At 39.3% G+C, this 25000-nt stretch overlaps 1 protein-coding gene across 1 annotated transcript in view; it reads left to right on the forward strand.

Annotated features, from left to right (window-relative positions):
- Nucleotides 1-12462: 12462 nt before the first annotated feature.
- LOC134291681 (uncharacterized) overlaps nt 12463-25000 on the forward strand; it is a gene marked incomplete at its 3' end in the record, with an annotated part of 111914 nt that continues 99376 nt past the window's right edge. Inside the window, 1 exon segment of the mRNA XM_062859752.1 lies at nt 12463-13816. Coding sequence (XP_062715736.1) covers nt 13784-13816 — 33 coding nt within the window.

Below are 25000 nucleotides of genomic sequence, written 5' to 3' on the forward strand. Positions count from 1 at the left end.
TATCTCAAAAATCTTTGAAGATGCGGATAAACTGGTTATTCCACGGTAGTTTGCAACATTACGTCGGTCACCATTTTTGAAAATTGGGCACATAAATGATTGCTTCCATAAATTAGGAAACTTCGCCTGCTCAAACGATCGATTAAAAATAACGCTCAATGGCTCAGCCAAAACATGGATGCAACGGCGAAGGACGACTGAAGGAACACCATCCGGTCCAGGAGAAAACGAGCTTTTTAATTTCCGTGCCGCATTAATAACTAGCTCTGGTGTAACTACGAATGCATCCAAATTAATAACGTCGCACGGAAGCTCAGAAGCAACCCCTGCCGCTTCCTGCTGCGAAGTAGTATTGCTCGAAAACACACTAGCGAAATGTCTCGCAAACAACTCACATGACTCCTCAGTGGATGTAGCGATCATATTGTCAAAATAAACATTAGAGGGTATCGTCGATGTTTTCCGTTTCGAATTGACGAACTGCCAAAATCCTCGTGGATTAACACGTAAACTGGATTGAACTCTGAGGACATATGATTTGTATAGACCGGCATTTAAGTGACGATATGCATTGACTGCACGATGAAAGGCGCGGGCATTTTGACTAGTTCGTTGCCGTCGAAGTTTACGCTGCAAAGCATTTCTCTCACGTTTCAATTGGCGTAGCCGATATGTGCTCCAAGCTGGGGTGGCGGGTGGCCTAACACGGGGTACATTCCTTTCTAGCCACCGATTGATTTCATCACAAAAACTTTCTGCCAAATCGTCAACCTCTGTAGAAGCAAATAGCGAAGCCCAGTCAATATTGGTCAGGTAATCGGAAAGGGCAATAAAATCAATCAAACGATAATTCAATGGACGAACAACTCGATCGACGTGCGCAGGAGGATCAGCTTGATCGACATTTGCACGAACTGAAACTACAAGCGGTGGGTGATGCTCATCAACCAAAAGCATTGGGGTAGTACATCTGTCAACTAAGGCCTCACATTCGAGAGGACTAAAAACAAGATCAAGTATTCGACCGAGCGAATTGTACTCCAGATTTCTTTGCCGTAAACCTAGGAATTCCATACCGTCCAATAGGGTGTGACTAGAAGGTGGCAGTAGCACACTATCACACACGATACCATCCTCATTTCTAACCCAATGCATGCGTGGCTGATTATAATCACCACAAACAAGCACCAGTCCATCGGTTGAGTCGCACAATTCTTGTACTGAGGCGATGTGTTCATTAATGACACTTGTTATTTGGCTACGATCTGGTGGAATGTACACAGCACAAATCGATATTTTTTCCCCCTTAATACTTGCCGAAACAGAAACTTGTTCCAGGTTCTGTGCATGGTTGGTAAAAATTTGACTGCTGATGTACCGCTGACCTACAGCAACCAAAACGCCGCCCAGTCGAGATTTATTGCTATTTTGTAGACAGCGATCGCAGCGATAAACATTATAAACCTCTCCAAAAAGCTGCAGTGATGTGATAGACCCATCGAGCCCCGTTTCAGTAAAAACTATCACGTCGAAGTTACACTCCATAGTGGCCAGAAACACCTCGTCGATTTTTGTCCGCAATCCTCTCACATTTTGATAGTAAACCGTAATACATGGGCCAGGATCGGAAATTTGCTGAAATAAAGAGTGATTGAATTGAATCATAGACAATGCGAGAATCGACCACATTTCCGAGGTCCTGGGAACCGGTTCCGGGAACCGATTCCAGAACCACCATGGGGACAATGTTGTTTCCAGTACTCAACTGGCTTGAAAACTGATGAATTCTCCACACTGTTCTGCTAATTGTGATAAATTGGACGGTAAGGGCATTGGAAACGTGAGAATTGGCCGCATTACAGGAGTCCAGGGAACCGGTTCCGGAACTGTCTTTTGACCAAGGATGGGATCATTCATTTGCAATCATTTACATTCACTTGCGAATAACTCGCTTTTGAAACATCGTAGCAAAAACTTATGTATGGTGCACTTTTTCATTTTTGTTTTACCTGAAACTTTGTTGAACAATGTACTAGCTTAGCATCAATAATAAAGTCAACAGAAGGCAGCAAGCGCAACTTTACACGGCGTGAATGTAATTTACATTCACCGCGTGGAGAGTTGCCTTCACAGCTCGTTCGCGAATTTGGTATGCGTGTGCGACCCTAATGCTATTCGGCGAATTTTCAGATAAAACTACAAGGTTCAATTCATCCATACATAGTTTTTTTTGATAGAATGCTTCTGAACTGAGATAGTATCAAGTGAATGTAATTCTTTGCAAATGAATGATCCCATCCCTGCTTTGACCAATTTTGTTTTTACCATTTTTACCAGTGATGTATTCGCCCCATAAAATCTACAAATTTCGATATATCACACGGCATCAGTAAGTCTGCTCCAGAGACACGTTCTCCTCCATTCGGGAAATTTGTGCCACGGAAACCAGTTCCGGGACCACCAGGTGGACAATGTTGTTTCCAGAACCAGGCTGGAAACTGATAAATTCTCTATAGAATTCTGCAAATTTTGACGTGCTAGATGGCAAGGTCATGCGAAACGCTAGAATTGGCCACATATCCGGGGCCTCGAGAACAGATTCCGGGACCACCAAATGGCTAATCCTGCTTTGGTATTTGACGTGACCACTCAAAATTCGGCAAATTTCTATAAATCGCATGGCATGCTCATAGAAATGCGAGAATTGACCACATTTCTGGGAACTAGTTGCGGGACCACCTGGTGGATAATGTCGTTTCCAGGTGCTGGCAGTGTTGGTAAAAACTCAAATTCTCAAATCTCATGGTTGAATTGCTTCACGCGCGATTCTCGACTCGCCAAACTCACCGCCGGAAAAATCATGCATGAGGTGACTCGTGATTTCACTCATTACTGTATTTCTTAGTGTTCTTATTATATACATCGAAGTTTGTAGGATTGTATGATAGAACAAAAGCAAATCTAGTGTACAAAAACATTGAATGCCGTTCAAATTGATTTGGAATCATTTTACAAGTGAACGAGATTTCGGCGCTTGACTCGTGAGAGCGAGATTTTGCATGAAAATCTCGCGCGTGAGTAAATGATTGAGAATCGCGCTCGAGTTTGCTCACGCAGGAGTGCTTCATGAGTGTGCTTTGAATGTGAGTTTACCAACACTGGGTGCTGGTTTGATAACTGGTGAGCAAGGATGGGAACACTCACTTGCAAAGAGATACATTCACTTGCTGTTTTCTCAGCTCAGAAGCTTGCAATCAAGAAACGATGTATGGACGGCTTTTGCCTTGTGGTTTTGTCTAAAAGTTTGCCGAATGGAGTAAGGGTCGCACACGCATACCAAAGTCGTGAGGGAGCTGCGAAGGCAACTCTCCACGAGGTGAATGTAAATTACACTCACCTCGTGGAGAGCCGCTTTTACAGCTCTGTCACGGCCTTAGTATGCGTGTCCGATCCTTACTTTATTCGGCAAACTTTTAGACAAAACCGCAAGGCAAAAGTCGCCCATACATCATTTGTCGATTGCTAGCTTCTGAGCTGAGAAAACAGCAAGTGAATGTAACTCGTTGCAAGTGAGTGTTCCCATCCCTGCTGGTGAGTTGTCTATGAATTTCTGCAAATTTTTGATGTGCTACACGGCAAGGTCATACCGAATGCCAGAACTGGCCACATTACAGGGGTCTCGGGAACCGGTTCTGGGACCACCAATCCGCCAATCTTGCTTTGGCATCTCACATGGTCACTGATGTATTCTCTGAAAAAAATCTGCAACTTTTAATATGTCGCACGACATGGATTCATCAAATTTGTAAAATTGCCACCTCTCGGGGGTCAGTCAGTTCTTCAAAAATTCAAATCAGCTGCATTTTGCAAAATTTATTGCGAAAAATGCGCACCTGCGTATTTGGTTGCTTTGACTAAACCATGGTCCCTTTGGCGTCGCTTCCAAGTGGCCACATCCGACCAAACCTTAGCTTTGAGCCGGATCCACAAAATTCAAAACCCTAATAATAATTTTGAGTACAAAAACTTTATTTATTTATTTTTTTTTTGAGAAGTTTTGTTTTGTCAAAGTCACAAAATTTCAAAGCTAAAAAAATCAGGATCAAAAGATATTGCGCCTGAAAAGTGCTATCCGGGTCATATTGACCCGAACACATGTTGATAAGTGATTGATTTTTTTTTAGATTATATGCATATCTAATGACAGAGTTGACATTATCTTTTAGCAGCATTCATACTAAGAAATATATTTCCAAAACGGTTAAAATCTACTTTGTCATATGCGCTAATTCCTGTCATATCAGATAGAGAATAGCCAATTATTTTAGATATTACCGTAAGAATTTGACCGGCTTTTCGAAAAAAAATAACCCTACGATCAAATCATATTTTTTGACTATCCTATGTACCATAGTGTCACGTAGAAGGTGTGCCTGGAATTGAATTCGAGTTGTGCCCGAAATATACGTAGGCTAGACGGAAACAGAACTCGAGGGACAATTTATTATTCAATCTCATTATTTTTATGGAAATTGTAGTTCTTTTACAATATTTTTTTACATGATATGAAAGCTAATTTATAAATTAGTAACTGATACTAAATTGGCTATGAGGCATAAGTGGAACTCTGGCTCAAAAAGTTGAAGCCTTTTCGATTGCGTGTGCTGGTATAAAGGGGACTGAAATGTTAATTGTGTTATACCATTAGGGAGCATCCATTAAGTACGTCACGCCAAAATTGGAAATTTTCGACCCCCCTCCCCCCTTTATACGGGTTTTTCCTATACTTAATACATTGCTTGTCACACTTTCACAAACCCCCCCTCTCCCCTAGAACCGTGACGTACTTAATGGATGACCCCTTATCATTATACCGTTTTTCAACATGTCTACCATTTTTCATAGTTGTGAAGTATAAAACAAAGACTTTACAGATCTATAGTGGCATGGCATGAAAATTCAAATAAAATATAAAATGTGATGAAACTATGTAAACATTGGTCTAGAATACGGTTTTCTAGTTCTTAATAAAAACGGAACGTGGCTGTGTTATTGCTTAGATTTTAATCATTTTATTACTAAAGATGTAAATAAGTGGGTTGCCAGCAGCAATTTTTGCACATGTCCCAGCTGAATCTAATATTTAAGGAATTTTATGTAGGCACATTTGAGCAGAATTTTTTTTGATTATTTTCCACTATGAATCAGTCAATTTTGAATCAATCTCATCGAGTACTAAAATTTTGTAATTAATTGCATTTTAGCAGAGAATTCCCTAAAATTGGATTCTCTGCTCAAATTGATCTCTCTTATTTGTGTATCAGCCTCCACTACTAGTAGCGAGTAAATCAGTTTACTAATTATTATTTGCTTCCTCTGTTCATCGAACGTTTATGATACCAAAATTTAGTCCTTTACAAGTAACGACTAATTGTCCAACCCACTTAATTTCATTATCCCTTGTTTCGCTTGGTTACCTCGATATAATGTCAATGCGTAGCGACCCTATTACTCTGCCTTTCCTTCATCCTTCGACGATAGTGAAAGGCGCCTTGGAGCGATAATCGGCAGCAGAACCCGTTCGTTATGCGAACAAACAAATATTGGAGTGGGGTAAAAAGGTCAGATGTCCTCCTTATCCATTGATCGGTACAGGACGGGCCGGGTGTTTCGCCCAGACGCCAACTGGCACACGACCGAAAATGAGTGTCGATTCATTCTATTTCCTTCCTAGTCCAAGCTCTGGGTCGGAGCTACCTGTTGCCTGCCCATCAGGTTGCTCTTTTCATTCATCCATTTGGAGAGAGGGGGAGTGTCAGTTGGTCGTGGTTTGACTACGGACAGTGTTTGTTTTTCATGGTATGCCTTACTTCAAACAAGCGTGCCCATTTTGCCTTGGCCTGGGCGGTGACAATGAAAAACTACCGCCGCCATATGTCTCTAGTCTCTACTATAATTATTTTGGCTAGACATTGTGACTCTCTTTCGAGTTCGATGAAGACTCCCAGGATTTGTGACGTGATTCAAATAAGATTTTACAGTAGGAAAAGTGATTACCTAAACTGGTTACCGCTGCTACGGGCGTTTGAGCTCAACCGAATGGCAAAGAAATGCATTATTTTTTTCTTTATTCTCTTTTCTTTTGGCTATCGCTGTTGTTTTTCGTTCAGTCTTTACTCTCTTCGTGGTTTATTTTATTATACTTCTCTTATGTGAGCGTATTCACCATCCGTTCACTTTCGTGAATCACTTCAAGCATAAATTTGCAATACATCAGTGTTGCCAGCGTAAACTCCTAGTACTTTTGTTGATATTTTTGGGTGTCTATGCTTATTACGGAATGTGTAGAACAATACCACACATTGTTTTAGAGATTTTTGAAAAAAGCTTGCACCCCATTGGAGTGTGCAACTGGTACACGATTCTCGAACCAGGTTGATGGTCGACAGAACTTCTCAAATAACGTAATTTTGTGTTCATGATCGTTAGGTTACGAGTACACGGGGTCAACCTAACGATCATGAACCTGCAGGGAATGAACAAAAGAATTAAACCAGATGTTTGGGAACTGTTTTGTATTTGGTCAAATATTTGACCCTAATCACAAGCATTTATCAATAAATACAGGTAATTTGAGCTTCGGTATGCCTTGAGCCTACCAAAGAAATTAATTCAGCCGAAGTTGTATCAACATCTGTGTAATAATGTTGTCTACAAACGATTGCAACAATAAAGTTTGTATGAATAGTGATAACTAAAATTGGATAAGTCCTTATCAGGCTACCCTTGATCGAGTTTTCGAATGATGCACCACTAGTGACTGGCAACCCTGTCGTTCCACCAACCAAACGACATAATCATTCATATTCTTCGCGTAGCACCAGCCACAGACCAAACGAACACTCTCTACTAGTAGCGACTTTACCATCATAGTACGTTACGAACAGCAAGCGATTCAGCAAGTACAGTTTACCGACAGCCAGAGAGTTTGCGTTTGTGGCAATTTTTGTTTCCACTTGAACCCATATCTCTGGGGCTTGGAGCTATAGCTGGTCGCGAAGTAGCTACCACACACAGTACGCTCACTATATGGTGCTCTCCTTTCCCTCTATCACTCACTGCGCCGCGCTTCGACACCCGCCGGTGCCAGTGTCTGGCTCTGTCCGGGTAGTTGATCAGAATAGGGGAAGATGCGATAAAATGAGCACATCAGGAATCATTTTTAGCTAGGGGATAACTTTTTTAACAGGCGTCGTATCGCTTTCCAGTCTTCGACAAAGTTGTTTGGTAGTCACCTACAATAATACCAAAGGGTTTTATCATTAAACGCTTAAAGCGCCACCTAGTGGCAAAAATCGAAAACCTAAGATTTCTGCAAGCGCCCCTTAGTCTTAATCGATTTTGCTCAAATTTTGAACGTAGCTAGCTTGTGGGAGTCCAAAACAACCGATTCATGAGGCAAGATTTGGCATTTTTCATTTTTTGTTTTTCATATAAGTGTGGGCCACCCCTGCCCACCGTATCCTTCTGGCTCTGGCCACCTTCTAGATGCTGGGGTTATCCTGCACATGTGGAGCGGATCTGGTTGGATGGTTAGAACACTTGACTATCACGCCGACGACCTGGGATCGAATCCCACTCCCGACAAACTCACAAAATGTGAGTTCTTCCTTCGGAAGGGAAGTAAAGCGTGGGTCCCGAGATGAACTAGCCCAGGGCTAAAAATCTCGTTAATACAGATAAAAAAATCCTGCACATCAGCGAATATCGTGTTTAGCACACGTCACTCGAAAATTCGAAGTACTTGCCTCGACCTCCTCGAAGTCGTTCCATGTCTCGTGTCCAACGGGGTGAATCTTTTTTGACCTTTGTTTTTTTTTGAAAAAGTAGGCACGATTTTCACTGATGCGCTTTATTACTTGACGATTCACATTGTTGTCGTCTGAGGTAGACGAGTTATTCCAATAGCACGAAAGTATTTCCGCCTAATGTTTAGTATTCTTATTTATCTTTATTATCGAGATTTTCAGCCCTCAGTTCATCTCCTTCCGTTTATTGCGACTGTTGGGAGATGGAAACATGGATATCGGCTAACGGCAACTCATAATGGACCCCCAATCGGACTGGAAAAGGAATAAGAGCCCCACATATACATTCTCGTGCTCATCCATTCAACCTTGAACAGGGTAGAAAAGTGACAGCAGCGCAAAGGCATCTAGTTCTATATAGTAGAATTAGAATGGAATACATTTAGGCGTTGTACAAAGTGTAAGCACAGAGAACAGACATCCGTGCTTGTTCTAATTTAATTCAGAAAGTTGTGTAAGGATTTGAATCCTTACTTGTGAAGGATGCAAACCAATACACGACGAAAACACTAGCGCCGCTAAACACCAGATTGCCAAAGTCAGTGGAGAATTGAAACATTTCAAGTGATGAATAACATGAGTATTAGAAAGTTACCGACGGCAGCGCCACGACATTGCCACTTGTGTTGCTGATGAAATATTTCTTTACACAAAATTCAGGTTGGACTTGGATGTCTGTTCTCTGTGGGGTAAGTGCAGCTGTCAATTCGAATCGCTCACGCAGTGCCCTAGTGGACAAATGAGCTGTAAATTAGGTTGAGTGGTTGAAAAAAATCTAGAATAGACGTAGTTTTTCACATACTACTCGAGAAAGACTCTTTTTTGGTGCCTGAGCTTAGACTATTCTAAGAGAAGAGATCAGCAGTATCTGATTAACCCAGAGTTCCCGAAAGAATTCTGGAAGAGGTTCTTGGAGGAATATTGTAAGGAGTTCTCGGAGGAATCCCAGTAGAAATTCCTGGAGGAATCCCGAAAGAAGTTCTTGGAAAATTACGGGAGAAGTTTCTGGAGGACTCTCAGAAGAAGTTCCCAAAAGAATCCCGGAAGGAGCTCTTGAATTAGCAGGAATCCAGGAAGCATATCCTGGAAGTACCCGGGAGGGAATTCTTCTGAAGCAATTAATGATTCCCAGAAGGATTTCCTAGTTAAATCTCGGAATTCCTGTAGAAATTTTGAAGAAATCTCAGAAGGAACTCCTGGAGGACCCCGGAAAATAAAACGAAAATCGTGAACTTCTATCAATGACTAAAATTTTTAACGCATAGTTACGTTCTGATTTCGAGACCGTGGTTCAAACAATTTTATGTTGATATTTTTTTGAGTTCAACTTGAAAATCGAGTTCAAAAGTTAAAAAAATAAATTTATCAAGATTCAACCATTTTTGCTTCAAATTGATGGAAGTCTATACAGTCAGGTTTTTTTACGCGGGGAATACGTACCGCGTAAAAAAAATCATTTCAAAATTTGAAAAAAACCGCGTAAAAAAGTCTCACCATTTCTCGACGAATCATGCAAAAAAAAACGATGATTTTTTTTTGTAAGGAGTTTTCAATTACGCGGCCGCGTAAATGAAAACGGCGTAAAAAAAGACCTGACTGTATTTTAATTAGTTTAGGAAGCAGTTCCGTTAAAGAATTTACAAAATTTAAAAAAAATGTGAAGATTTGTATTATTTTAATAAAAAAAAATATATATAAAATTCTTTTCAACGTTAATTGGAAATACAAGATGTTAGCGAGTTACTGTAAAAATTTGACTGTAACATCGATTTCAAAGCGTCAGCCTCGTATGGAAAGTCGATAAAAAAATAACATTCTACTGTATTTTTTTTTCCTTCGCGTTTTCGAACTCAGGGCATAATTCTACACTAAAAATGATCATCAGTTTACCGAGTTCAAACATGCTGTAAATAACCTGCCGTAAAGGCGCATATAATGCTAAATGATGGGGTTAGAACCAAAGGGGTGTACATGACAAAAACTTACTTTCGAGTGAATAAGGTTTAAAATTTTTGATCAATTTTTCATCCCCTACTAAATGTACAGGGGATGGCCAAAATGTTTGGGATAGGCAACTTTTTTTGCTCTCACAAAAAAGTTCAACATGCTATAACTTTTCATAGAGTGCATCAGAAAATCTCAAAATTTGACTGTTTGTCAACCTATTATATGTGCATCATTGGTACAAATTTGGGCTCGATTGATTAATCTTTCGCAAAGTTAGAACCGTTCGGGTAAAACACTATTTTTTAGACAACTCATTTTTGAACTGTCATATCTCGGAAACCAGTGAACCAAACTGAATGAAATTTTGAACGTACACTAACAATATACAAATGCTTCACAAACTATTAAAACATACATACTTTTTGAACGTTGAAAAAAGTTATCATGGATAGACATTTTTTGGATTTTTCTCGAGAATATGTATTTTTTTTACGTCAATGTCAATAAATTTTAGTGTTGATGTCCAAAGATTTTCCACTTCTGTTCTCAAGTTATCTTTAATCAGATATATTAGAGCCAATTTAGCTTAAAGGAAGAACACATTTAGTAGTTTTTGTGTGGTATTGTAAATTTGACTTATTTTCCTCTATATGGGTAAAAATTTCAACCCGGTATAACTTAATTCGCCGTGAAAAAATATTACATTTTATAACGCTGTATTAAGTATCAATATATTGTTGATAAACGTTAAAAAATTCATTCAATTTGATTCACTGGTTTCCGAGATATGACAGCTCAAAAATGAGTTGTCTAAAAAATAGTGTTTTACTCGAACGGTTCTAACTTCGTAAAAAACTATTCAATCGAGCCCAAAATTGTACTAATGATGCACAAATAATAGGTTGATAAACAGTCAAAATTTGAGATTTTATGATGCACTCAATGCAAAGTTATAGCATATTGAATTTTTTTGTGGGAGAAAAAAAGTTGCCTATCCCAAACATTTTGGCCATCCCCTGTATGAAGTTTCAAAATGAACCCAATTTACTCTTATTTATTGTAATTTTTCCAATCATCGTAGAAACATTTTTAAAAAAGTTCCTGATAGCTTGAAATCTGAAGAATTTTATTATATGCTCAGCTCAAAATAGACAAAATAATCTATTTATTTATTTATTTCGTCAATCATTGTAGACAAGCTTAATGTATAAATTTACAGATATTCATACTTATACATTATTGTTACTTATACTTATACATTATTATTGTATATCATTTTATGTGTCATTAGATCTACCATTTAGGAGTTTCCTTAGCAGTGGTCTTAACATTGTTAAATCGATTATTTCGCAGTACTTGTTATAGATATTCATTAATGAGCTCATTGGACCGTTTATTGCATATGAATTTCGTAGCGATTTGAGCTGAAATATGTTACGTGATCTTAAAGAGCGAAATGGAGCATACAAATTTAGGCTCGCTAATAAATCTTCCGATTAAGTGCGTTGTGAGATGAGATCGTTCATAAAAGCTATACATGCAATTTCCCTTCTTTTCTCAAGAGTTTCTAAATTGATAACTTACACTGACACCCCTTTGATTCTGGACCCCTCAAATAAATTTCACTTCAACTGCTTATTAATTACCTGGGAGGTTATTTATTGCCAATCTGCCGTAAATGCGCCATAAGTGATACTTAGGCAGGTTTTGCCCCGATGCCGATATACAGCTGATTAAATACTTAACCTTCCTGCCCTTCCGACTGTCAAAAATAAAAACAAACAAATTTCCCCTGTTCAATTTCCCCGCTTCATACATATTCTCCTCCTCTTCTCATTTTTTTCTCTCACTCTCTTGGGCAACTTTTGATACTTGGGGCACGTTCTGGTCGGTTGTTAGTTTTCTTACTAATTTTTCCGAAACCAGGATTCGATCCTGGTTGATGGTGTAACAGAACCGCGCTACAGTATAAGCTATAGATCAGCAGATAATATGCGTTGATTTTTTGATCTATTTAAGGCTGTTTCGTTTAACCCCGTGCTCGGGCATGTGCTGATAATTAAGATTAATCATGGGAAACGCATTAGGGGAGATTTATTTGCAAAAGGCTTCTTTACTTTCATTGATTTACCTTCGTATGCTACCTATGACTAAAAGGATACCCGAATGATGTCGGTCCTACAGCCATGACACATAAATAAGAACGTTGTTGTCGTGTCATTGTGTTGTGCTTTTGGCATCATTCGTCTCTCCTAGCAGTTCTGTGGCATTATAGTAGCAGTTCAGATGCTTATTAATCAAAATATATCGAGCATTTCAAATGCTGTTTATTTAGGACAGCTTAGCAGTCGAACTGCTATTATATAGCAGTAAGCAGGTGGAATGCAGTTTTGAAACTGAAATACTGCTTATTTATATGCTTATTTGTTACCTGGGCTGCCATAAAGGCGCATATAATGCTAAATAAATGCCACTTTAACTGCTTATTGGTTACCTGGGTAGTGTAACTAAAGTATATTCCTAACTATAGTATACTCCTCAGTGAGGATTCCTTACTCATATTCACTGTTCAGTTTTACAACCTCATCTCCTACCTTTGGTTAAACGCGAGAGAGAGCAATGCGTTGAACCAACAACCGTACCACGCGCGGCGGCGAGTAGGTATGCAGGCAACACAAGCAGTCAGTCAGTGCTTGCTTTCGAGAGTTCAGGCTAGCGAAAGGTGGCTTAGTTTCCTAGCGAATGCCGAGCTGCCAAGTCGTGGCAATTCTAGTTCTCTCACCAGCATCGATAGTGGTGGTGGGTCCGGTCCTCCATTAACGGTATTGTGTTTGAACAAGTGCCTCTATATCCCGGTTTCAAGCGCTCTCACCTGAGCACATGGCCTATTCAAATTTCGGCGGAAAATATCTACATATGCTCACGTCATCTAAGCATAGATTTTGAACGAAGGTGACGGGATCGGGCATCATCGTTAGGGAAACCCCACTGAATCAGTGTAATAAAGTCGTGAGCTACGTGTGTCGTTCACGAGCGAAGTTCACCTCGCAAAGGAAAATTAGTTTCAATGACAGAGAATAGTGAATTGAGTGGAATGCAGTTGTGGTGATTGAATGCAATTTCGAATGCATTTGTAAGCCATAATCGATCGCGCAACAATCAGTGATGCCTTTCGCCGAAGTCAAGTGTTCCACCCGAAAAACGCGCCTTGAGTTGCACCGTCACTCCAGTGGGTAGATGCAAGATTCATGTAATCAACGGCGACGCTCCGATGGTGAATGAAAGAAGAGGAAAATAATAATTGCCACGTTAAATAATTTTTCCGAGCGCACCGACCGAGACGAATAGGCTAGAAAATAAAGTGTGCAGTTTTTCGTTAGTGAGCTCTGGTGAAGTGCCTTTGAGGAGTAAAAGTTTGTGCGGTTTCGCGTTTTCGGCCAATTCCCAGCGCAACTCCGGGGAGCGTCCATTTTTCGGCTGCCCCTGCCCTCCGGTGGTCAAGTGTGTCGATTCGACTGTTTTTTGGACTGGTGAAAATGTGCCTTCGGAGCGTGTCCGATCGAAACCAGCTGATATTGGCCAACTGTTGTTGCAGCGTCGGCGGCGGTGCAGTCGAGTAATTGTGTCTCTAATTCCCCCAAATCACACTCTCTCTCGCGGTGGTGGCAATCATCTGTGCAGTGTCTAGCGCAGAGAAACGTACCGCGAGGGAAAATCCACCCCAGGCCCCGTCAAGGCCTGATAGCAGCAGTACTGACTGGCAAGTGCGATTACTAAGGAAGATCGCTACGCCAAGAAGAGGAAGCGGCAACCCACAACAACAATCTGTTCAAACATTTACACAACCATCCGAGCGAGCGAGCGAGCGAACGAGCAGCAGGTCCCTCTGTTGAGTCGGAAGAAAACTCGAGACTGATTGAGCCGAAGTTCCGTGGAGAAAACACGGTCCATATCTGCGAGGCGCAACGATGGATAGCGTTATGAGCGATCTGCTACTGAACGTACGTAAAGCTGATTGAAATTTTGTTTTGTAATTGTAACTCAAACACTCGTTTAGTCATTTAGTCGTAAAATCTAGCATATGGTAGATCGATTAGATTGGGTTTAGTTTTATTGCTGCATCGCGTGGAAAAGCGGATGCTATCCAAATACACTTGTGGTTATTGCTTCAAGAGCAGTGTTTTTGCAAGATAGTTTTGGGCCTTATAATGATTGCAAACTCGTGGCATCTTGTAGATTAAGGCCTTTCAAGAACTTCAACATGTATTTCTGTTGATAAGACACCATTTATAGAAATCATTTGTTGCAGGCTTAGGTGTCGGGCTAACTGACATGACTGATATTCTGCAGCTCTGTAGAGTGAGAGGTTTTTTTAAAACACAATTCCTGAACTTTATTGGACTTCTGGAGAAATTTCTAAAAAGGCCTGGAGAAATTTCAAGAATTCTTTATACTAACACTAAGTATCTTTAAAAACCAAATCTTAAGATGTACCTCTGAAATATGAAAGCCTGATGAAAGAATTCTGAAATAGATACCCTCTAGGAACATTGAGTAAATACTGAAGAAATGTCTAGAGGAATTGCTGGTGCAATACCTAAACCTAAACGAACCTTCTTTCCGCTGTTATACGTCTAAATTAAATCCACACAGAAATGACTGGACAAACTTTCGGGTGGCCAAATATGATTTTTTACTGGTGATGTCCCCTCAAGTTTTACTTCAAGGAGCCAGAACGACATGCCTTCTGAGTTTCCTCTTCAGAATTTTCTAAAGGTTTCTCCAGAAAATCCTCCAGCACATTATCCAAAAAACGCTGCAGAGATTCCCCATGATTTTTCTTCCAGAGTTTTCACTAGAAATTGTTGCAGGGCTTCATTTGTGCGCATAATGTTTTTAAATTGGAACCAGAGTTTACCTGAAGAATGTTTTGCTGGAATTTCTCGTGAAGATTCCTCCGGATGATTATTCGAAAAGCATATCATGAAGGAATCTGGATAACTGTGCTAGAGGAGCAAGAGGAGGGTTCCAAGACACGGATGAATCTGGAATATAAAATCTATCTAGATATTTCAAAAGGTTTTTTTTTTCAGAAACTCCGTCACAGTGTCTTTCTGGAACTTCTTTAGATATACCTTTTGGAATACCTTCCAGGATTTGTCACAGAATTCCTTCCGTATTTTTCGTCATTTTTCCTGGTATTCCATTTAGAGTTCTTCGCAAAGACTCTTCCGCATTCCTACCGGCATTTTTCCAAGTTTGAACAATTCTTTCTGGGATTTTTCGCTGCGAAATATCCTGGATTCTTGAATTCCAACCGATTTTTACTGGCGTTTTTCACGAGAACCTAACAAAAATTCTTCCGTAAGTTTTCTGGTATTACTCCTTGAGTCCCTTGTGGGATTTTTTCCCCCAAAGATTTCTTCCAGGATTTATCTCGAGATCTCCACAAGAGTTTCGAACAGAATATCCCTAAGATGTTGTCGCGGAATTTCTCTTAGAATTTACTCGAGTTTTCTCTTGAACTTTTCCGCGATTCTTTTCGGTGTTCCTCTTGGGACTACCATATGAGATCTTTGCGGGATTTCTCCCAGATTTTCTACAGCAGTTATTCCTAGGATTTCTGCTAGAGCTACTCCAAGGATTTCTTATGGAGTTTCCCACGAATTTTCAGGAGTTCTTTCCGGAGTTTCTTCTGAAGTTTCACCTGTAATTTCTTGAAGAAATTTCCATGAGTTTCCTTCTAGACTAGAGTCTCCTGGGAATTTGACAGGAGTTTCAGTCGAGATTTTTTCCAAAGTTCTCGTGGGAGTTTTTTAATGGGCTATATATGTTGAGGTGCGTGAAAATAAGGATAAGTTCGAACTTTTGTAAAAGTACCTATACCATATTTTTTTTCAAATTCTCGTTTTACATCATACATAGTACAATTGTTAATGTATAAAATCAGTTTGAGAACATGAAAAAATAGTACTAATAACCAGCGATGCCAGATGGTTTTCTGTATCACTCGTTCAAAAATCTGTATCCCATACAAAATTTAGGTGAAAAATCTGTATTCCATACTAATGAAAAATCTGTATTTCATATAAACGTAATCTGTACAGATGCTCAAAAATCTGTATAATACAGATAAATCTGTATATATGGCATCCCTGCTAATAACCAAAGTTATAACATTTTTTGTAAAACGTGTTTTCTTTAAAGAAGTTTGTCGTGACTTTGATTACAGTCCAACGGCGCAACTGAATGCACAAACCCAAAAGAAAACCGTTACTAGGGGACCTTGTGGTGTCCTTGAATGATCGGAATATTAAAAAATGTTTTAAGTTTCCAAATGGGGACGATGTTTTCAAAAAAAAAACACTTTTCATGCAAAAAATGTATGGAAAAAATCATAACACTGATATGAGTTTATTTTTTTGGTTAATATTGAACACATGAAATAGCGAACACTCAAAAAATGGTTTGTTGAATCGGTTTCTGCAATCGTAGTCACCGCATCGACGTTTTTGGAAAAACATAATTCCAAGATAATCGCGTTTAAATTTTCAAGAGAGCGAGGCGCAAAACGCTATATCTTTGCTTGTACTGCTTGGATCTCTATGAAAATTTGTCACAGCATTCTTAAGAATCCATGCTTTATGATAAAAGAATAAAACATAAACGATTTTGTGCTCGACCTCAACATATATAACCTCTTAAATCAGGCGCATTTGTTTACGAATTTTGAAGATTTGTATGAAAACGTGAGCAATGGTTCAAGTCGGCCATTGTGGCTGACATGTTTGCTTTCTCTGCTGTTTCTCATTAATAAGATCTTCAAAAATGTTCAATGATATCAATTTTTTATCAGCGAAATTTAGGTAGGTGTATTAAGACAATACATTCTTTACAGTATAGACCAACAAATTTAAACTTGATCGTCGCTAGCACTACGCAAATCGCTTATCACCGTGTTTATTCTTGCCATGGGATTTTCATTAAGTTGCAAAATATTCATTAAAGCGTTATCGGCGGGGAGTTCCTCGACAACAGTTACCTCTACAAGAGTGATTTATTATTCCTCCCAAAATCAATTAGTTGAATTCACTCATACTACTTTTCGAACACATTCCCACAATACGCAGACGTGAATCTATGAATCTCTAGAACAATACTAATCTAATCAGATCGATTATATGACCTAATCATAATCAGATAATTACTGTTCCCGCCCGTTTGGAAAACAGGGTTCGACCGATGTACCCACTCAGAAATGTGTTCACCGATTATGATCCCTGATTAAATTGAATCATCCATACGTTAAATATAATTTACGCATAAATGAGTCTCATCATCTTCAGGCCTCCGTTATTCCTAACAGAACCCATTAACTAGATTCTACACAAAAACGATAGGTACTTGTTGTTCTAGAAATATTCGATTTTGTGTGAACCGGTTTTAGGGTGTGCACCACATGGAGAAGGGAGAGCTAACCTAATCAGTTCAGTAAAGCATAGGTCGGTAAAACACTTGAGCGAACAAGATTTCTACCGTCGTTGTCAGGCGTGTCGTTTCCTTACGTAATTCTTGTTTCATCGCCGCAGCCAGAGCACTTGCAATCGAAGGGTCACCCGCGTCGGGGTAGTAGCTGCAAGATGCAATGAACTGAATGTTTGTAAAAGTACATGCGGGTGCGAGATATGAGCTAATGTAGATTACGACCCTACTAAAGTGGCCTGGCCAGGCCAGGCCATCGATGAAATGGCGGTCAATTTTTCATTGCATTGACGTACCTACCTAGCTAAGTAAATGCACGAGGTATGTAGTTCTCCCTGCTCCCGTGGTGCTCATCCATCGAGGGTGCACACATGGCGGTAATTACTGGTTGATGAACTACCGATGTTATTACTTTCGTAGGCATGACCTTGGTAAGTCTCGCTGTACGCCGCCAATCGACTCTACACACGATAACAACCGGACCTGTGCAGCGAGGTTCGGTTTGCCGCGTGTGCAACAAGGTATATTTGCCTCTGTATATATGGCACAAGCAAAGCTCTCTTACTCGAGGTTGAATCACTTTGTTCTACATGAAACATGGTTGATAGCCTACTTCAGTGGTATGCGTCGTATGATAACGTAAAAATGGCCTCGTCGTGTGATGTGTGGTACAACCATTTATCAAACAAACCAGTATGCTGGTTCGGCGTTCTTTGGACAAAAAGTTGTAATTGAAATTCCATAGAAAGATATTGATTGTATGATAGACATATAGGATGATCAAGGCCCTACTACTGAATCGACTCAATTGAAGGCACAAAACTAAATAATGAATAAAAAAAAATTCTGTAATAAACAGTTTTAGACTTTTATAGAAGTTAAGTACAGCTTTCAATAAAATTGACTACATTATAGCGGAAAGTGTCCAAAGCCCCTCTGTCTAAATGGTCTTGCACCCTAGGTACTATGCCTGCTCACGAACATTGAATTTCTGATAAATCTTTTCATATTATACTGCACATTCTTTCAATAATTTCATTTAAATCGTCTTGGGAGCATTCATTTTGCACCCGGCGTCCCATCTCCCATTGTTTGAATTTAGTAATTTATCGTATACTTATACTTCATACTTTGCTAGTAAAATAGGAATGAGATTCTGCATTGTGGCATTGCATATATGCACCAGATTTCAAGCAGCTTTTCCAAAAAAAAAAACGCTGTTTTGGCAGGTCATCTAGATGCACACTTCTGTCGGGTTGACAATTTTGACAATGTTGTATTGTTTGATAGAAAAAGCTGATAAACAGCAACAGGTAGCAGGCGATCAAAATGCTTCATCAGTGCACAACATACGCTAGTTACCTATCTATAGCAGGATATCAATTTAATAAAATTGAGTGCATTTCAATGTTTTGATTTTTTTATCTCCTCCAGGATGCGGTAATATCAAGAGTAATATAACACAGTATCTGTGAAAAACGTTACAACGGCACTCTGAAACGTGACCTAATTAAACAATTATCCATTTATCTTTGTATATCTTAAAAGAGTCTCTCTGAAATATTACGTTTCATTTTATCATTACCATAATAGGGGAACGGAACCCATCTATAACTAAATGCTCCCATTTTCATCCAATCGAAAACAAAGCTTAGCGCTTATTCTATCTGTAGAACAACACCTATTCTTTTTTTTTGTTAGGAGTTAGCATGATAGCAAAACTAGAACAACAACATCTATTTTTGGAATAGGATGAACATAGGGGCATACCCGAGCAGAAGAAAATATCAACAGCATAATAAAATATGTTATTTTGGCTTAATAACTGAATAATGGAATCAGTAATTTTTATGTTATTAGCATAACATATTATGTTATACACTTGTCTGTCATAAGCGGCAAAATAACAAATACAGGTATTCTTCGATATTGCGTACCCTCGATATAGCGTACCCTCGATATAACGAATTCGATATAACGTACATTTTGCTTCGATATAACGTACATCATTGAAAATTTTCATTTTTTCCAGTAATAACTCCCAGGTAAACTAAAAAAACACTTAAATCAATGTTTAGTTGCAGCATTAGCCTTTTTACCCAAATTTAGCGCAATTTGGGGAATTTTTTTGTGTATGTTATATCGAAGCAAAATGTACGTTATATCGAAGCATAAAAAACGAAATGACTTTTTTGTGAAAACTCATGTTTTTCATTATTAGTTTTTTAAATTTCACCAAAATTATTATTTAGGGTTAGTTTTGCGTCAAATCCATCAAGACTAGCATAAAAATATATTTTTTTTTCTCTGCTTCGATATAACGTACACTTCGATATAACGTACAAAGAGAATTTTTTTTTGTACGTTATATCGAAGAGTACCTGTATCATAACAAAAAAATGTTCCTGGAAGACTAATTCAATAACATGTTTTGTTAGATCAATTACAACTTAATAACAGGAAATTTGTGAACTAGTTATCGTTGTGTTATTGTTCATCCCATATTTGTACATTCTCTATAGTAGAATAATAACTAAACTTGTTCTACAACAAAATAAATTGAAATGTTATCTTGTGGATATATCCCAATAATTTGAGCATAACAGAATAGGATTTCCCAACAAAATATGTTATTAAAAAGATATGTTTTGATATTTAAGTTACCAATAACAAATTATGATATAAAAACAGGCTATGTGATACTTTCGTTACCAATTTGCTATTCTCCTCTGCTCGGGTAATATCATACTCTATTTGACAAACATATGAAGCAGGAACAAACTTTTATATTACTATACACCCTAACGTGCTATTATTACTAAACTGTAGATTAGCCTCCAAACAAATCCTCAATTGAGATGGAGACTCGAACATTTCTGTGAATACAATGGCATCAAATATAAAATCTAATCTTATTTTTTAATAGCAACAGTATTACTCGGGACTCGAAGAACATCGGTATAATTATTAAACCATGACACACGAAAAAGCTTAAATTTTCTAAGTTGAAAGCTCAGGGTAACTCTCGCTGAAACCAGGCAGCCATTTACATAAAGTCTGGGATTTAATTGTTTCTCTTGCTTATTTGCTAGAATACGATAAAAAGGGATGAAACCCTGTTTGGATTAAATTGTCAGACCTCTCGGTTGCCAAGGGGCTGACAAGAATAACCTGAAAAAATCCCGTTGAAATCCCCAAACCCCCTCTGAATAGAGGGACTTTGAAGGACGCATTGAATTGAAGGCCCTCTAAAACCTCGCTGTAACCTTGTACTTACTTACTAGACGTGAGTTACAGTAACTTTTCTGCGTAACCAAAACCTGCGCTGCAATGGCTCTTGTGTGACATGTGAGCTGCTTGGGTGGATTCCTCCCGGAGATTGTTCCAAATTTAACGAAAGTTTCTTTAGGGATTTTCCTTAGTGGATTTGCGGAATAGCCTTTCAACAGTTTCTTTTGCAAGAATCTTGCATAAGTTCTTCCAGGAGGTTTCTGATACTCCTCTTGGATTTCCTCGCAGGATTTCGCTCTTAGTTCCTCCCGGGATTTCCGTAATATTTCCTTTCTGGCTTATCTGAGAAGTAAAATTTTTCCCAGGATTTCTTCCAAAGTTTCTTCAATGTGTCTTACGAAGTTTCTTGCAATATTTTACCTGGACTGCTTCCGGTATTTATTTCTCAAAGATTTTTTTTACAACGAATTTCGTTTGTGTCCCAGGAGGCATTTCGAAAAAAAAACAAACACCTGAAAAATCTCTGCAATAACTCCGGAATCAGCTATGGAAGAGATCCCAGAAGAAGCACGCAGAACCTCTAGATTCCGTGAGGGATTGCGGGAAGAGCTCTGGGAAAATCTGCCAAAATAATCTCAGGAGGATCACTGTAGGACATCCTGTAAACAACAACCGGAACAAGGCCGAAATCTTTGCTCTTATGGGCGAAGTGCAATCAGCATTTCAGCAACACCTAATGGGCAAAATTTTGTATTTCTGTTCAGTAAACTAGGCTGATGTCAAAGCTTTTACTTCGGCCAACTCTAGATCGAAGTTAGTTATTGCTTGTCTTACTCAATCCTTGAAAAACTTGTCTTACTCAACTTGAAAAATGCAATCGGCACCAACATTTCAAAAGGGCGTAACTGCATTTACAACCAATGCCTTCTCACAAAGCTATGGAGCGTATCCCATCCCTCTCGAGCAATCCACTAGCACAAATAAAAAGATAAAATCCTCTTTCGATTAATGGATGTGATTTGCGTGAGATGAATGAAATACGACCCACAGCTCTGTGAGAAGGCATTGGTTGCAAAAGCAGTTACGCCCTTTTGAAATGTTGGTGCCGTAATTGGTCCGAATTCTGAAATCAAGGAAGTTTCTCAGAGAAGAGATCTGGCAAGAAAACCAGGAGAAACATTGAACAACTTGTAATTAAAAGGCACAGAGTGCTTTTCGGGACGGCGGGTTCGAATCCTGTTCCGGTCGGGAATATTTTCTGGAATCCCTGCACTGAGGATACTGTTCGTATGTTTTTCATAGTTTACATCTAATGAATCAGTTTTTTTTTATTTTTTCATCATTTCATAGTTCTCGTATGCTTTTCATACTTTGAAATGCGAAATCCATAAGACTTGTCGTATGAAAAATCTCATAAGAAGCATCGTATGAAAATCATAAGATGTGTTATGAAACACCATTGCTAAAAAATAACAAAACTTTTATTGGCTTCTAACCACTTCAACTTTCGAAGCGTCGATGGGCGCATTTTTTTTTCTCTGTTCGGAACATAAACCACTGCGACCAATATTTGATCTATTGTGGTATATCCCGTGTCATTTGTATAGTGCATGTCGTATTACTTTATCACCATTGAGAAGTTATAAAGTATTCGGTTTTATTACAGTAGTCATTTTCAACTTAATCGCAAGGGAGGATTCTGATTGATAGGTTCCGCTTTGAACACGCTCCTTTTTCAGTCAAAATCGGATCCCCTAACGATAAAGTCAAGAAATGATACCGATATTGACCATGCATCGGAACCCTAGTCCTTACTGTTTCAAACTAGTGAACACCGAATAATAGATTAGGAATACTAATCCATTTGTCCCTGTTTCAAGGTCTATCTCGGCCACACCTAAAACCGAGACCTATCACTTTCAACCAGATGTAGAATGTAATAAGGACCAAAGTGTTTTCCTTTGATTACTAGGTTATGCTGTTCCATTAGTTGGAAGCAGTTAGGATTAGGACTAGGGTTCGGTTTGGTAGATCTTTCACCGCAACGCAACCCAAAAAGGCGATCTACCCACGCTACGGGCTCCGTTAAAGATCGAGCATATTTTAAACCCCCTCAACCATTCATCCCTCAGCACGGGTCGCCTGACACCTTGGATTGGGGTTACCTGTTTGGTGGACTTTTACCACCGGAACAGGTGATCCGTAGTGCTATTCTAAGCCGGCAGCTACACGGGCATCGATGGGCGCATGAGTAAAGCACGCACTCGCCAACCTTGACGTTCCTGGTTCGATTCCAGGTTGCGATTTTTTTAATTAGTGCAAAATATTTCATAAAATATGTATGATAGTCATACGACATAGTTTCAGTTTTTATACGTTATAGGTATGATTTTCATACGTGAGTGTTATGAAATTAATACTTCAACAGTATGACAATAATAGTTGGCGCTTTGAATCCAAAATCATAGTTCGTAACTATGATATTCGCAAGAAATTCTTGTGGCAAATAGTTGATTCGTATGATTTTCGGAGTTGCAGTATCCTCGGAGTGGATATAGTGTATCATTGTACTTGCTTCACAATATACAAATTGCAGGCGAAGAAAGCCTGTTCAATTAATAACTGTGGAAGTGCTCAAAGAACACTAAGTTGAAGCGAGATAGGCCAAGTGGGGACGTCGAGCCATGAAGAAGAAGCACTTTTTACAACACCGCGCGTCCTGAAGGATTTAATTGACAAATTGAGAGGGATTGCTCGCCACAGTTACATATTTTTACAACATTATTTGCATAGAAAAACAGACGTCACACTCTACTCGCTTCCCATCGATTGCCTTTTTAACGGTTGATTCAAATATTCTGTAGTTGGTCAATTGACCAGTCGCAGCGCTGGCATCGTTTTTGCTTCTGTTTAACGTTTGCTCACTACTGCCATCTAGTGGTGGCTTGCTCAAATACGGCATGGTTAAAATTGGGGGATTACGATTTCGTGACGATGATTTTTAATGTAATTTGTTCAAATTGTTATGTCTCTTTCTCTGTGTTATCTGTATCACACGATCAATTTACCTGATTTCTGCTGAAATAAAATGTTAATTAGCATAACAAACACAAACATAAAAAGTAATCCAACTTTGATGTTGGAATATTCATAAAGGCAAGAAATATCAAGATCAAAATTTGGTTTATAGGATATTACACCGAGACACGGGCACCGTCTTCAGCCAGCTGCCGCACAGGCAGAACGAAACTTAGCACTAGACAACGGACACCTTAAGCATGCATCAGGGGATAAGGGGAAGAGACTATTCTCGCGAAAAGTTTCATCGCCAGGAGCGGGTATCGAACCCTCACCCGGCACGACTAGAAGCTTGGTGACCCTAACCTGACGGCTAGGAGGTTCTACAACTTTCTGCAAAGGTCAGAATGAAGTTTTTGTTTGGCTTTGTCCCATATTTGTCAAAATGCTGTGCAATCTAATAATATTTGCTAATTATTAGGAGGGGCGGCACGGGTTTGTTTACGAAATTGCAGGCTCTGATCACTCTGATACGTGCGGAAGCGAACTTTGTTGTACTTTGTCCTACCCTAATACGTTTAGTGTTCTTTTTAAAATTTACCACATTCAACTCATTAAATTTCAATGAGAAACATCAGAGGATACAAATATGGCTGCCACTGACGTTTCAAGACGTTTTCAAGAGCATCGATCTTGAAAATTCCTAAACAAATGCGCTCTATTTGGAAAAGCTGCGTCTTTTTGCAAGTGAGCAAAGCCATGATAAACAAGTGCGGCTGGGTTCGATGCTTTTTTCGTCGGATTTGTACCTCTAAAGTTGGTATGCAAAATTGCAATGGGTTTATTGATGTTCCACCTTAACCCTAGTAGGATGTTAGGGTCAATATGACTCAAGCAGGCACGCTGGACGTGCACTGTGCCATCGTGGTGCGAACATCTTAGGAGGGTTAAACAACATTGAAATCAATTAATCTCAGTAAGATATTGGGGGTCATTATGACCCAAACAGGCACGCTGAACGTATACTACGAGGGTTAAATGGGAATGACGGACGCGCTTGATTTAACATAAAAAAAAACTGTGGCACCTGTGCCTTATCCAGTCTTCCTGAAATAATCACTATCTAACTTCTGATGAAAAATCTGTATACCTACAACGAATCTATTAGCTCCATCTATATATATAAAAATGAATTTCTGTCTGTCTGTCTGTCTGTCTGTCTGTCTGTCTGTCTGTCTGTCTGACCGCTATGCATTCGGAAACTACTGAACCGATCGGTGTGAAATTTTGTATGTGGGTGCTGTTGGGGCCGGGGAAGGTTCTTGGCTTGGTGTGAGCCCTCTCCGGTCTTTGGAACGGGGGGCTCCCATACAGTTGACTTCGCCGGGGACGTCCCTATAGAGCTGTGTGTCAAAAAACACAGTAGGCAGGCAGTACGACGTTTGCCGGGACAG

The sequence above is a fragment of the Aedes albopictus genome, chromosome 3 (assembly GCF_035046485.1).
Source record: "Aedes albopictus strain Foshan chromosome 3, AalbF5, whole genome shotgun sequence".
Lineage (NCBI taxonomy): Eukaryota > Metazoa > Arthropoda > Insecta > Diptera > Culicidae > Aedes > Aedes albopictus.